General features: G+C 40.0%; 1 protein-coding gene across 7 annotated transcripts in view; it reads left to right on the forward strand.

Annotated features, from left to right (window-relative positions):
• IQCH (IQ motif containing H) overlaps positions 1–15,061 on the forward strand; it is a 62,254-nt gene that overhangs the window by 17,688 nt on the left and 29,505 nt on the right. For all 7 annotated transcript variants that reach the window (XM_019619590.2, XM_019619591.2, XM_010717602.3 and 4 more), the window contains 4 exons: positions 3,248–3,331; positions 5,332–5,507; positions 9,028–9,300; positions 11,135–11,326. In XM_019619590.2, the coding sequence (XP_019475135.1) occupies positions 3,248–3,331; positions 5,332–5,507; positions 9,028–9,300; positions 11,135–11,326 (725 nt within the window). The remainder of the gene's footprint in view (positions 1–3,247; positions 3,332–5,331; positions 5,508–9,027; positions 9,301–11,134; positions 11,327–15,061) is intronic.

The raw sequence follows: 15,061 nt of genomic DNA on the forward strand, positions 1-15,061 counted from the left end.
GATTTCGTAAAGTGAATTGGTTACGGCTTGAATTAAAGCAGACTGTAAATAAGTGTTAAGCTCTCGTTTTTTGGAGCCCAGGTAGCCTTTAATTCAGTGACTCTGCTGACTGTGTTTAACGTAAATATACATTTGATGAACAATTGTCTTTAATTACATCTTTGTTTTAAAATCTCACATGAATATGCCAGGATGTGTCTGGGTCCTATCTCAGAGCGGGACCATTTAAAATTAATTTGTATATTCCAGAGCTCTGAAGTGGGTAAAAAAGTAAATGAGTGCATTAATACAGGAAAAAAACAATTATTAATTTAGGAGCCCAAATTCAGAAGTAACAGAGTTGTTGCACAGCAGATGCTGTCAAAGTTATATTAGCAGAATCTCAGTATAATCAAAACAGGTTAAGCTGAAACATGCATCAGAGCGTCCACGTTGCACCAAACTATATCAGCCAGTGGAATTAAGAAAAGCTTTGAAATTATTTCAACCTCTTAAGTAAATTCTAGGGATGTGGGTAAAGCTCGGTCCATTTGGCACAGCCACGACTCCATCGTGTGCTCCGTGCTGCAGTCTGCTGTGAGTGGGGGAGTTGCTGCAGTAGGGCACAAGTGGGACTTTCCCCTTAGGGAGAAACTCAGCAGCAAAGGTAACTCGAGTGCAGATGTTTTCTTAGAGAATTAGGAAACCTCCTTAAGGAAAGCGTGGAAACATTAGGTTGTCCAGTGGGAGGGATTTGAAGGTATTGTTTGAAAAAGTGATTCATGCTTCTTTATGCTAAATTAATTGAGACATTTGTCGTTTCTTCAAAATCTGTAAAATTTTGAGCCCAGCTCTCAGCGCTGTCATTTGTCTTCTACTCTTTTCCAGTGATGTTTTTGCTCAGCCATATCTTGTCATGTTTGTTTGGAAACAGAAGTGCCAAACACCTCAGCAGCCATTCTTTTCTTTGCATTCCCACCAAGAAGGCTGCCTGGGTAGGCTGCTGGGCAATTGAAACAAGTAAGGTTTGTGTCAGCTTAGGACTGAATGGCAGCTGACCTCAGCAGGGCTTTCTCGTTTGTTTTGAGTTTCTAATGCTGAATCTGAACAATCACAAAATGGTGTCTGAGTTAAACGGACACCAAGAGGCAATGTTTGACCAAATGCTGTTGATGGTTTCTGTCTTCGACCTGGTAGGCCAAAAAGAGCCCCAAACTCTACACACACCTCCCCGATTTTGGCGTTTGGGTCAAGTTAGAATCTGGTCTTTCTTCTCATGCAAGTGGAATTCCAATGGACGCAGATAGAGTCCTAACTGAATTTCTCAGCAGTTTTCATTTTAAGAACAGTTTCAGACTTCCACTTCTGGAAATAATCCAGGAACTGGGACAGCAAAGGGCTTAAATTATACTGCTGTGAGGAACAAATGTTTCCATTTATTTCGCCAAAACAAAAACTTCTGACTTTAGTACAGCTGAAAAGAGAATTTCCTTGTGTAAAGATTGGTTAGCACTCTTGTCAGCTAGCGTGATGAAAAATGAGCTGCAGGCTTCTAATCAGCTTTACTCCCACACTCTAACGGATGAATACACCTCTGCAATATTTGGGATTCAAATACTTTTTCTCTTTTAACTATTTTTAAATGATTGATGGGTTTTTCTACTCAAATAGCAGCACCTTATACAGCCTGCAGTACATGCAGCAGAGCTTTGTGATCCCGTTAGTGCTTTTTTAAGCAGTTTCAGCTGAGCAGCAGGTACCCTGAGCGTAGGGAGGAAAGTTAAATGCTATTTATTGCCCCTGTCCCAGGCTCTTGGAAGCACGTGGGGCTGAGCCCTGGGTCTCTCCTTTTCCTCCTTCCCCTTCAGCCGTCACCCTGTGGTGCCTCAAATTGTCCCCTCCTCCGTGCTGCTCCTTCTCTTTTCAAAGGTGGAGTTTGAAAAGTGTTGTGGATCCTTTGCTAAGAAAGGCACTCAGAGACAAGCAAGATTTATCAAGAAAATGGCAGCTATGGGCGTGAGGTCATGGCTGGGGTTGGGAGGGGAGGTGAAAGCAGGCCCCTTGCCATTAATTCCTACACCCGTTCTTTTAGTACTTCTATAACTCTCCCTACAACTTAGCCCTGTGTAAATTGGGAGCAGTCACTGAAATCACTGCACATACACTATCGTAAAACTCCTGCAGGGGAGGAAGGCCCTCCTTGTCCTTTTGGTGACACTAAACTGAGAAATGGAAATTCGTGGTTCGTGCCTTGCGAGGCTGACCCTCCGCTGGTGGGGTGCCAAGATGCTCTGATGCTTTGTGCAAAGCAGCATTCCCACCTCACTCTAGAACGTCCATTACTTACATTAATTGTCCTTGCAGTAAAAAACAGCATTACCATCTTCCAGAGTGAAAGCAACGAAATATTTGGCTATTTTTTGTCCAAGGAAGCTTTTCATGACTGATGGTGAGCAGATATGTAGCAGTGTTGTAAGGGTCTTGTTAAAGGATCGGGCAAATACTGAGCATTGAGCTGAATGTCCTCATTGATTTAATCACAGCTATTCCAACCGGCAACTGGTGTTGCATGGCTGCGTGTTTGTGTGTACACACTGATTCATTTAGAATCAACTTAATTTTTAAATTACAGGATTAGAGATTATAGTCACAGTGGCCGTGTCATTTGCAGCAGTCCTTTTGAATGCAAATATGCAATCAGTTGGAAGTCTGACCTCCAGATAGGTAATCCTAGCTCAGACAGGCTGCCACTCATTCTTCCTCTGCAACAAAGTGATCAGGTACCAGTGAGACACCTCCTTAATGAAGTGTTTTTGTTGCCTTTTATCTGTGTGAAGAACAAAGCGTGCGGCTCTAGCAGGATTCTTGCTTAATGATGGTGTCATTTTTTTGTTTTCAGCATTTAAAAAACAATCCAGCAGCACAGAAGACTTGAGCAAAATACTCAGATGTGGCTGCACGTTTAAATGATAAAGCTGTATAGGTCTGCAGCATTTAGCTATTCACTTCAAATCTCATCACACAAAAACATGATGTTACATTGTGGAATCATGGAATCACCGAGGTTGGAAAAAACCTCCAAGGTCATCCAGTCCAACCATGATGTAATTTATGCAATACCGTGTTTAGGATTTGAAATACTTATGGATTTTAAAATATAAATCTAAAGTAGCTGATTTCTCCTAAGTAAGTGTCAGGCTTTTCTTGTATGTTTTTTTCGTTTGTTTTTTAATGTTCCAGTGGGGATGACTTTGTACTTGTTTTCCAGGATATTCCCAGTGCATCCGTGAACATATTCCAGATCTTGCTCTTCAACAGAACTTGCAGCTGGGGAGGCTGTGCGACATCCTGGGTACGTTACGAGTGTTGGCTGTGCTGTGATTATCTGCCTGTACTTGTGAGCAAAAGAATGTCGGGTGAGGAATTTCCTTTTGTATTAATACTAAATATAGAGAACGTACAAGCTCAGAAGCACTGTGCTGTTTGCTCCTGTCCTGTTATTCATAAGAACGCCGTAGTGATTTTTCTGACTGTGACAAGGTAAAGCAACCTCATCCTACAAGGCATGCTGAGCACCACAAACAATCAAAAGTGCTCAGTGTTCTACAAAATTAGGTAGCTAACCCTGCTAGAGTTCATTCAGGCTCATATGGAGAGAAAGATGTGCTAAAAAAGAGCAAGATCTTATTTAAACCAATTTTTTTTTAATTAGCAAATGAGGCAAGAGGCATACATTAAAAGTTTCTCCCTAGAACGACGGTCCTCTCTTAAGCAAAGCAAATGTAGAATATTATTTGTCAATGACCAACTCCATTGGCTCCCTGGAATGACATACTTTACTTGATTCATATATATTTCAGTATCATTATTATTTTATAAATGCCATTTAATAAGTTTGTAACAAAAATATATTAGATCCAGAAATTTACAGTTGCCGAAAATAATAATGTAATTGCTTTTATATATTATCTAGACACTAATATTGTTTTTCCACAGTACAGTTTTATTTTTTCAATTTTTTAACATAGATTTTTTTTTTTTTTTTTTTTTTTTGGTCTCTAAAGTGATAGTTAGCAACTTAAAGGTACAAAGTAAACATGCTATATACGGGCTGTCTTCACTAAAAACCTGCTCGCAGGAAAATTGCTTCCATTGTAAAATGTAAGACAGACCACGAGTAAGATGCAAACTAGCTAATTATTAAGTAAATGATTAACTATCTCAGTGCTTTACCTGTGTCTAGCAAAAGAGCATTGACACTTACGGTGTTGTTTTTTCTTTACAATACCAGAGGATCTCTGCTTGGTGTGACCTCTGTTAGCTAATCTGTCTCTGGAGCCCTACTGCATCCAAAGCAGACTTGGGTATCTCTTTATAGGGCAGCACAAAGAGTACTAAAATGTGTTGCAGCATGTTATTCACCAAATTCAAAGTGAATAAGTGGGAACCATATTCCTTTACAATGTAAGGGTCGGAGTTTGCTTACTCCAGTGCTTGCATTGCTTCTGGTTTGATCCCACGCGGTGGCAGTTGTCCCTGGCACTTTCAGGGCTCTTGTTTCTGTGCCCAGCAAAGACAATGAAAGACTTCCTACTGATTTCAGCAGGAGTTGGATCAAAATCTAGGAGTGCTTTTTGGCAGTAAATTCTATTAATTTTACAAGGCAATTAATCCATTAAGTCATCTATTAATATTTTAGAAGAGCATAGTAGTTAAAATTTTCCTCCACGATGGCATATGTTCACGACTTTCTCTTTCTCACCCCTGAGTATCTGTGTACTCGGTGTCTTTCAGATCAAGTTGTTCTACATGCAAAAAAGCAGATTTTTGCACTGTGGTATTGAACTAGCTAATCAGCACACTCACATGCTCAGCAATAGTTATTAATGGTATCCTGGTGAGCTTTTGTGTGGACAGGACAAGAAAAGGAACAGGCCGTGCGTATGAAATTGTGATTTCATCAGCTTTCTGAACTTAATAGCTCAGTTTTATAATTTACTGAAGTTAATGGGATATATTTTTAAAGCAGTGCACAATTCCCATTGATGCTAATGTGAGTTGTGCAGATAAATCCCCCTGCCATTCTTTCAAAATCCTGCCCCCAATATGTTCTGCAGATTGAATTCTGGAAACTAGCTATTTCTTTGGGTTGCTGACCTGTCTTCAGAGAAATGCTGAAGCACAGAAAAAGCAGTTAAACCGCGAAGATTGGGGAATTAAAAATCTCGGGTTTATTTTCAGCGCCTTTTTAGCGAGGCTGTTTGTTAGCAAATGATCAGGAATCGTCAGATTGCAGTTCTGAATAGAGTCTACCTTTCTCCCAGTAATGAGCACTCTGCCCCTTTGTTTTAGATGCCAACGTGGACGTCATCTACATCTGCCCCCTTCATCTGAGCGAGGAGTTACTGCAGTATTACAATAAACTCCTGGGTCTGCAGGCAGCTGTTAGATCTGGGAACCCTGAGGACATGAGTGACCTGCAGGACAGGTTCAAAATTCTCACCCCTGAAGCTATAAACAGCTTCCCTGTGAGTTTGTCTTCTAATTACTACAGCTTGAGGGATGCAGTAAAATTAAATTGGAAATTTTATAACTTGTAACGCTCTGGTACACATCAGTGAAATATTATTGCAAGTTTAAGGGCTTTACTGATTAGGCTACTAGTTAGAGCACTGGAAATAAATATCCCGGTTTAGTTTATAGACTTAGTTGAGATTGCCCTATATCTGCTATTTGCAGGCCACTGTCCATTCGTACCATATGCTTGGGACTGTGAACTTGATAGATTTATATCTGATCAGAGCAATAAACCATTCTTATTACTCAAACTTTATTCCTGGCTAGCCCAGCATCCAATCATTCACGTGCTAGTAACATTTCTTGCAATTAAATCCAGCTTACAACTTTCTAAAGAATGGGACTTAGAATTGTTTAGATACTACAGATATTACTTTCAAATCTGGCAAGCCATTCTTATGCTGGGCCATGGTAAAAAAGACAAAGCTAGCTATTGCTAGGTGCTAGCTATTGCGTGTTACATACAGCATTTCTGATGGCACTGCAGTGCAGTGATCCTCCGCTACAGTGGAAAGGAATTTTATATTGTAAATATTAATTATACAGCATCTTTGCTAACATTTGATATCTATGAAATTCTGATATGTGTATATCTGTCATACCTATGCTCTAAGTCCTGTTTCAGATTTCAATATACATCCATATTAATAACTCTTTTCTAGTTATTTTGTTGAACAAAAATTGGTGGTACCATATTTAGATTGAGATTAATCAGAACATGAATAAACTTTTTCTATGTAGTAAATGCGTTAGCTTTTCCAGTGTGGTTCTGTAGTAGCATAACACATGTATGTCTGAACCAACTTCTGCTGAAGAAGTTTGAAACCACCCTGGAAAAAAGTGCTTGTTACTTTCATGGTGTAACAAGGGAGCGTTGAGTCAGAGCTGCTGGCTGGTTTGGCAGCAGTTAAAGGGAGTTCTGTAGATACGAATGTGTTTTGTTTTCTCTGAAGCTGGAGGAAAGCATCAAGTTGCTATTTGTGTTCTAAGGAGCTGGGCTTTCCTTTAGTACTCACCTGTCATCTGAATGCTGCTGCAATCTGCAATCTCTATTGTGCTGGGCCAGAATTTGACCCTTCACCTTCAAAAGTAATATTGTTTGGATAGTAAATCCTTGATAAATACCAGTGGTATTTTTCCAGTACTAGTTACAAAATGCTGGAAACATTTCAAGCACACCTTCAGTGTGAAACTGCTAAAAGTATCATCTAAAGCACATCATATTATGGACAAAAAATGTGCTGCTCAACACGGATGTGCTGACAGGAATGAAAAATGGGTTTAATGACCAATTTTGGTCACGGTGATTAGGTTGAAGCAGTTCCAATGTAAAAGCAGATCATTTTCAAGCATGCATCTCTTCTGTATAGCTATCACTCTTCCAAATTTTTGCTGAAATATTCCAAACAAACTTATTTTCCAGATGAAGAGCAAACAACTCTGTTATTATGCAGCTATGATTTGCTGGGAAATGTTTACATGCTTTGATATAGCGAGCTAGCCTTAATTTCAAGGGTTGTGTGGTTCTTTCACAGATACAGATTGTGCTCCTCGCCCAGTTACTGAATGCTGAGAAGTAAATTAGTGCCATCAATAACAACGGGCAGTTGCAGGTTGAGCTATACCTATGGCTGTTCAGCATAGTACACCTCTTTATATGCAAAACCCTCTACCTTATTTTCACCAAGTGTATTTTTATTTCCATCCATTGCCTAATGTGTCCTAGAAATGTATCTCTTATGTGTGGAAGAATCCATACTTGTAACTGCTGCTAGTCGCCCACTGGTCTCAATGACCTTGGCATCTTCAGGAAGGAGACTGGGAGAAAGGGCTGTCCCTACACCTGCATCCTTGGGCAGATGCTAGCCATTAGACTGACCTCGTGGGACTCTGCGCAGCCAGGAGCAGCGTGATACGCTCTGCTGCTTCTCAGCTAGCAGCAAATTCAAAAGGGGGGAGTGGTGGTTTTGCCCTCTTGGTGAAGCTGATGCCAAGTTCAGCTTCTTGGAGCTTGAGAAGTTTAAAACAAGCCTCTTGGCTTGAGAACCAAGAGCTATGTTTCATTTAACCCACTAACCATTACTCCATGCAGCACTGTGCTGGAATTCTGGGCATTACTCAGCTCTCCTGCTTTTTCCTGCTTTTGCCATGGATCATGGCAGCCATGCTGCTCTCAAAACAGAAATGAACTAGGTTTTACAGCCTGTTTCCTGCACTCCTTAATTAACTGTAAAATCCATTATTGAGAGACACAAAGCAAATCTCGTCCCTACATCACTGCTTGTGCCCCAGGGAGCAAGTGACCGAGGATGGATATCGATCCCGTCCTCTGTGCGGCAGAGCTGCCACGAGACCGACAGAAAAGGCCATCTCCACACTTCTGTGATGGAGCTTGAGAGAAAAGAAACTGAATCGGAGCACTGAGGGTCTCTCTCCTTGCCCTCAGACTTTCTTACTGGAGTTTTGGACAGTCTCTCATTTCTCTGAGCTGGAGATACATCCCAGCTCCTTGCAGTAGGCCTGGCGCCTTTACAGACAGACTTGGGCATTTCTTGGAGCTGTGCGTTTGGTACAAGTGCTGGGCAGTTGTCAAAAGAGCTTTCCTCTTGTGCATTTCCAAGGGCTCCCCTGTCTCCTTTCCCACCATCAGCCCCACCCAAGTAGTGGAATCAGTATTTCTTCTTAAGTCCATGTAAAAGAACAGCTGGGTCTTTGAAGGAACATAAGCTGGGTTTCTCAGGCCTGGCAATCCGATGCAAGGCTGTTCTGACAAGGAATGCTTTCCTGACAAGGGCCTCATTCAGGTAAAATGTCAATGTAAAAAAGTTTTTCTTTCTTCTTCTTTTTTTTCAAATTCCTCCCCAAAAGTTGAAGCTCTTGTGCCTTTAAACAACAAAAAGTACTTCTCTCACTTTGAGCGTGCTGCGGTTGCATTTACAGTAGCTCTCAGAACTACTGTATAATGGGAACGTATATCCCCCCTAATTTAACGTGATCAGTGAAAGCTTTAGTAAATCAAAATGTTTTATTCTCAGAGAATTGCTTAAAATACGGCAGAACTGCATGGTGAAATACGTTCCCTGCTATAGGGGTTTTTCTTCATTTTTGTATTGATTTTTAGGCGCTTTGGAGTTAAACGATGCCAGCAGTGTTGCTGAGATGAATCACTATTATCCAAAGGCCACCAGCCTCTCTGCCGACTGACAGAAGGATAATTCCGCATGGATCAAATAAATACAGATGTGTAGTAATTAGTTCTATTCCCAGTGAGCCCATTTCCAACACACTAAAGATGTGCACGATTATGGAGCCTCACCCCAACAGCTTTTATCAATTTAAACTGCTAAGCTACAGGATAGGTCATAACCCAGCCTGCTATTAATAATGTATTTATTGTGTGTAACATTATAAATTAGGTCCATGGAATTGAAAAGAACACCTTTTAACAAGAATAATGTTATCTTTATACAGAAGCATCACATGTGCCTAGCCACTCAGCTGAAGTACAGTCCCAAGACAATCCAAAGAATAAAAATCCTTATCCAGAGTAGAGACGCCTACATTATCGGAGGGGTTCCCCACAAAGATGATCTAGCAGTGGCTGACATGTTAAATGTGCCTATATTGGGCTCAGTGCCAGAAGTGGCTCATCTCTATAGTACCAAGTCTGGAAGTAAACGAATTTTTGCCAGTGCTTGTGTGCCAACCCCTCCTGGAGAATCTGACATCTACAGCCACGAACAGGTAAGCAGGACGTGCTCTGGGTTGTGTCAACGTGCAGGTGCCTATTTTCACTTGATAGGAGGCAAGCTTTGTACAATTGCCATGACTGTATTGATTAGAGCCTAAGTAGGTTTGATTAAATCGTGTATGAGACTGGGCTGTTTTTGGCCGTACCTCACCAAGTAAATGCAATTCACATCCTAGTCAGGAAGCAGTACAATTGTTCTGATATCTTCACGTTCTTTCTTGAGAATACATAAGGCCTTTTGGTTCAGTTGTTTCAAACAGCTTATGTTGCTGCTCCGTGGATGAAGTCATGGCCCTAATGAAATTAATAGGAGTTTTACCAGTGACTGAAAATAGAACGGAGGCTTCTGGAAAACTAAGTATTTGATGAAGGGAAAATTTCTTCTATTTAAGAAGTCAGCCCATTCAATTTGGGTTTTACTGAGCATATCTGCAGCTGAAGTTGACATTGATAGGCTCAACTGCCCTGCCAGCATAACAAGAAGGAGAACAAAACGCAAACTAAAATTACAAAGCACGAGAGTTTTCTGTTCAGTTGACACTGAACATTCGTAATTAGTAATTATGTATTTAGGTATGATTTGTAATGATTCTATTTAAAACGTTTTTGTTGTGTTGGTAGAACCCAGGGAAATAATCAGTAGATATTCTTACTGCTTCGAGAGGTTTTTCACATTCCTTTGCTTTTTATTAATCACCTTTAACACTGAAAACAGCCTAAGCTACTCCAATACATTGCAGCTTTTATCGTAGATGAAATAAATATATGATCAATGATCTGTAAAACAACTGTTTGATTTATTGTTAAATAACTAACTTACATGAATCTAATATTTTTGATTCATAGCATGGTGTTATGGAAGTTCTGCAGCTGTTTGCTTGTATGAAATATTGATATTTTAGGTTAAATAATCAAAGCGAGGTGACACTATGTTAAAACACAATTCAATTTTCACTTAAAGATAGCACATAATTCTTTATGATTGCTACAGTCCTTACAGTGTTATTGATCCTTTTCATTACTGTAGGGGAGTCATCAAGAAAAACACATTTACAGGATTCTCAAAAGCCACAAATAATGGCACCTGAAACACACATGTAATTGTCTTTGAGGTTACTGAAAACTAACAAACAGAAAAACCCTCAAAACCCAAACACACAACAGAAGTCCCCGAAATTGCTATGAAAAATACTTTCTAGCCAATCAAAAAGATCTTGTAATGCTTTTACTGGGTTCAAAGGCATCTGCCATTTCAAAGGAGCTACTCGCATCCTACACCAGCTGGGCAGAAGGCATTTTAAAGCCATTTAGATCTATGTATATATACAAATAAATAATTAGCATTTTAATAAAGCCTGCCTTGTAGCTGCTTCATATATTTATAGCCATATAATGAATTCTCCAGCAGGAAAATTTCACAGATGTTCGGCTGGTGTTGGAATCTGGCACAACTGTTTCTCTGATTCTGCAAACAGTGCAGCCCGCTCCATGCTATTCCCTGCCAGAGACATTTCTTGAGATTTTGATGTGACAGAACAGCCTGGACAGGCAGATCTCTGCAGAATACCTCTCTCCATGGTGCTCTGTTGCTGGCAGGTTCTCTGCCCAAGTGGGCTCAATACAGCACGAAGACCATAAATTCTTAATCAAAGAAGAATTCAGCTTTTGCTAAGTATCTGAAATAACAGCAATCCGAGTAGCTCTGAGAAACAGAAACCATAGTTGGGAAATACATTTCTAAATGTTTGGGAACAGGGAGTCTAAAGCAAGGACCAGTGAGATATTGTCCCAGTACAGAAGCTCTTTGTGTCGTTGTGTGCTCCACAGCTGATCAGTGCTCTCAGCCAGCTGGTTGTGGACAACATGGAAGTGCAGCGCTGGCTGTTTAAAATGAATGACGAATCTGGAGGAAATGGCACTGCCTTCTGTGATATTATCTTACATTTGGAGTGCTACCACTGGGTTCTAAAGGAACGTCAGAAGCACAGCCCTGAGACATGGAGTAAGAAGTGGGCACATGTAAGTAAGAAAGGAATCTTGATTGGTGTCCCGGCTTCTTCATAGCCTGCTGGGGTTGTTCCTCACCATAACTCTTTAGTCTAAGACACAGGTAAGAGCTGATGTTGCAGAGTTCAGAGTAGATTGTATGAACTAGTAGGCACCAGTAATTCAAATTAAAGTAAAGATATAGCCTCAAATATAAGCAAGTGTCTGAAATCCAACTGTGGAACGAGTTTAGTACAAAGCGTTTAGTTTCTATAGGTGGTGAAAGCCTTACAGCTACATAGGTAGATTGGAATTATTGGAACAAAAGCATTGAACTAATATGGTGAACAATACTAGTCACTTGGAAACCACAGAGTGGTAACTTTTATTCTGTTTTGCTAAGAATTATTACTTCTGTACATCTTTCCTCACTGATAACTTTTAAACCTGTTAGCAGTTTTCATCTGTATAAAACAGAACACTCCAGGTATCTGAGAACATTAGGCTCCTGCATGTTTCATTACAGCAGGCGTTCAGGTAAGGAGGGGGAGTGTGTAAATACTTCACTGAGGGAAACAGGATGGCATGAACTCATGAACTACGAGATGGGTAAGAATCCATATGCTGGAGAGAGGTTGTAAGACGATGCATCTCAACCACAGAAAAATTGATCTGAAATTAGAGTTCATTAGTTCTGGTATTCGGAGAACTATTTGTACTTTAAATATTCATTGGTATTTAAACATGTTAATTTCAGTAAGCATTTAATATTTCTGTATGCAGTGCCAGATTCATTCCTCACGTAATGGTTTTAAAGCCAGAAGGAATGTGTACAGAAAGAATTGTTTAATTTACATAAACTACTCATTACAGCTCTCTTGATCTTTTTTTTTAATTCAATCAAAACTGTTTTGAAATTTTTTATTGAATTATATTGCATATTAAAATTTCGAATTGGGCTGCTTACAGTTCTGTGGCATTTGACAGCTACCAAATAATTCTACATAACAAAACAGAGCTTATCGTGTAAAACTGAAGCGCTAATTTCTCCTAAGCGCTAAGGATCCCTCACTCTGCACAAGGCAGGCAATACAACGCAGAGCACTGGAGAGCTGCCCTGGTGGAAGAACAGTGTGGCACTGAGCAATCTGGAACATGAAGCTACCAGATCACGGCTTCATCCTGCTCCCACCGTCAGAACTGGAGGGAGAAGACAAGAAGACATGATGAAATGCAGTTTCACAGAGTCTAGTTCTTTGCGGATATAAGTTCCCTTTGCAAGCGTTACTACTTAGAGTTATATTAGCGTTCCTAATTCTTCCATGGCTAAGTGACTTTGAATAAAGGGACATAGTGATAGCCAGCTTTCTCTGCTTTCTCTTTCATACTCTGCTTATGCTAGGATTTGATGCAGCTGGGAGCCAATCCTTCAGAAGCCCTAAAACATAATAATTTGTCGTATGTTGGAAACTATATATGGAATGATGCATTTGATTTAACTTTCTAGTGTCAGCAGGAAAACTTCTATATGTCCAGACCAGTTTTCAAGTGAGCTTTAGCAGAGCGAAACTTGCTGCAATTTTCAGTGTCTTGTTTGAATACGTATGTTCAAGTGTTTCTGCCTTCTGAGATTAGCCCTCTTTTCTCACATAGGAGACCTTTTTCATATATAATGAATGAATTGCAGTCTCCTTTGAGTATTGCCATTGAGAGCAGAGGATTAAAATCATCCTTTGTTAAGGAATACCATTGTAATGATACACGTTTAAACATCGAAGCGTTAGTTTATGAGCACGGGCATCCTTTAACGTCCTATTACAGTATGTACTCTTGCTTCTTTGGATAATGAAGATATTGTGTCATCGGCATAGGCTGCCACATACAAAACATATGCTGGCAGGTTATTAAAATATTCAGCTTTTTGATGAAAGACTATCCTGCAGGCTAAGAGTACAGTGAAAAGACTCTCCGTTCTGGTAGAATTATTAGAAAGGAGGATATGACTGTAAGCACTAAATTATGTTAATACTTACAAATAGCATCATTTGCATAGCAGTTTAAGACACGATACCCAAATTTTTCTCATTGGTATGTCGTAGGCAAGGTATTAAAAAATAATGTAGTTTTTGAGTTTGAATTGTGTAAAAATCGATTCCATCTGAAAATGAGACTGATTTTAGGTTCCTCATTTCAAATACAGCACTGGGCATGCAAAAATGTGGGGCAAGATTATTGATGTATTTTACCTTGTTAACGTATTGCAGCAGCTGAGTTATCCGAGCGATTAATTATTTTGCAGCTGCATAAGGAATAGAACTCACAAACTATGCTGAATGTGTCTGTAAGGCCATCATCCTTCTGAAGGCTGGCATAAGTCTGCCAGCTGATCAAAATGTCATCCTGAGGTCCAGATTTGAACTGTGTTCAATATCAAGAGAACTGCTGCCACCATGTATGCTCATTTGGCAGTTGGGGGCCATTTCAAAAGGTATTTGTCAGTGTGAAAATCAGAATCTGACCCCAGTTGTAACCAAAAAAGGTCAGAAAGTACTGAGAAACTTCATCTGTTTGAAGGTATCTTGCAATGTGAATAATTATTTGGGGAGGCAAATAAATTCAGTTCTGTAACCTTTTAATAAATGCATATATCTGTGCTGCAGATGCTCTTATGCCATTATGTCATGATTTTCCAACCTATTTTCCATACCAATTCAAGCTTCAGTTAGTCCATTCATAGCAGAAATAGTGGTTCTGCTACTAGTAGCGTACATGAAAATGCAATAGAGAAGGAAGGTATGTAGGACAATTGGATGAGAGCATTTGAAATACCTACAGGAAGATAGCCCTAATGCTCACTAGAAGATAGTATTCCGAAGCACGCTACAAAGCCAGAATATTTTGTTTAAAGTTAACATTTTTTCAGGATTTGGGGAAAATCTCACTTATGTTTATATGGATCCTTGGTGAGAGACTGTATAAATTATTGGAAGAGAAAACTACTGGTTATTAAAATTGCTGACTGTATCTGGCGTTAGGGGGGTTCTGAACTGTGAGTTGCTGAATGGTGGGGTGGCAGAGTATATGGGTAATGAATAAGCTGTTCTGCTTTTATGCTGTTACCTGGGCACCCACCTGTGGCCGCTGGCAGAGGTAAGGTTCGAGGCTAAGCTGACCTCACACAGCCTAACTCATAATTTATAACGTGTGTTATTAGAGGTGTTTGTCTTGTTTTGGAATAGACAGCAGGCTGTTCAAGTCTGCAGTGCCTCCTAACTCAACCTCAGTCACTTGCAGTTCGCTTCCTTTTGGATGCAGGATGACACTGCCTTGCTGTTAACACCACCTCTTCTGTTCTTCCAACACGATTAGATCAATAGTCAAATTAATTTCAGAATTAACTTTTGTTACTCTGCATCTCCTACTTAACCACCAGCATCAGCAACGTGTTGTGAGTTTACCTAGCAGCAACCCTAAGGTAAGTAAAATCAGACTGAAAAAAAAGGAGAGATGTGTGGGGATAAAGAGGAAAAGAGCTGAAGTACAAAAATAGAACACAAAACCAGGCAACAAATATCTCTTGAATGAGCCATTGTAATTGGCCGTAGCTACGCAGCCATTTCAAAAGTCTCTGTTAAGTATCTGTTGTAGAAGAGGAAAAGCTATTTAATGTGCTTGGGCAGCCTCCTGTTTTAAATGTTCGAGTGTTTGAATCTCGTTGTCTCCATTTGTGTCGCCCTCTTTTGTCACGGTTTCTTTTCCCTATAGACC

The sequence above is a fragment of the Meleagris gallopavo genome, chromosome 12 (assembly GCF_000146605.3).
Source record: "Meleagris gallopavo isolate NT-WF06-2002-E0010 breed Aviagen turkey brand Nicholas breeding stock chromosome 12, Turkey_5.1, whole genome shotgun sequence".
NCBI lineage: Eukaryota > Metazoa > Chordata > Aves > Galliformes > Phasianidae > Meleagris > Meleagris gallopavo.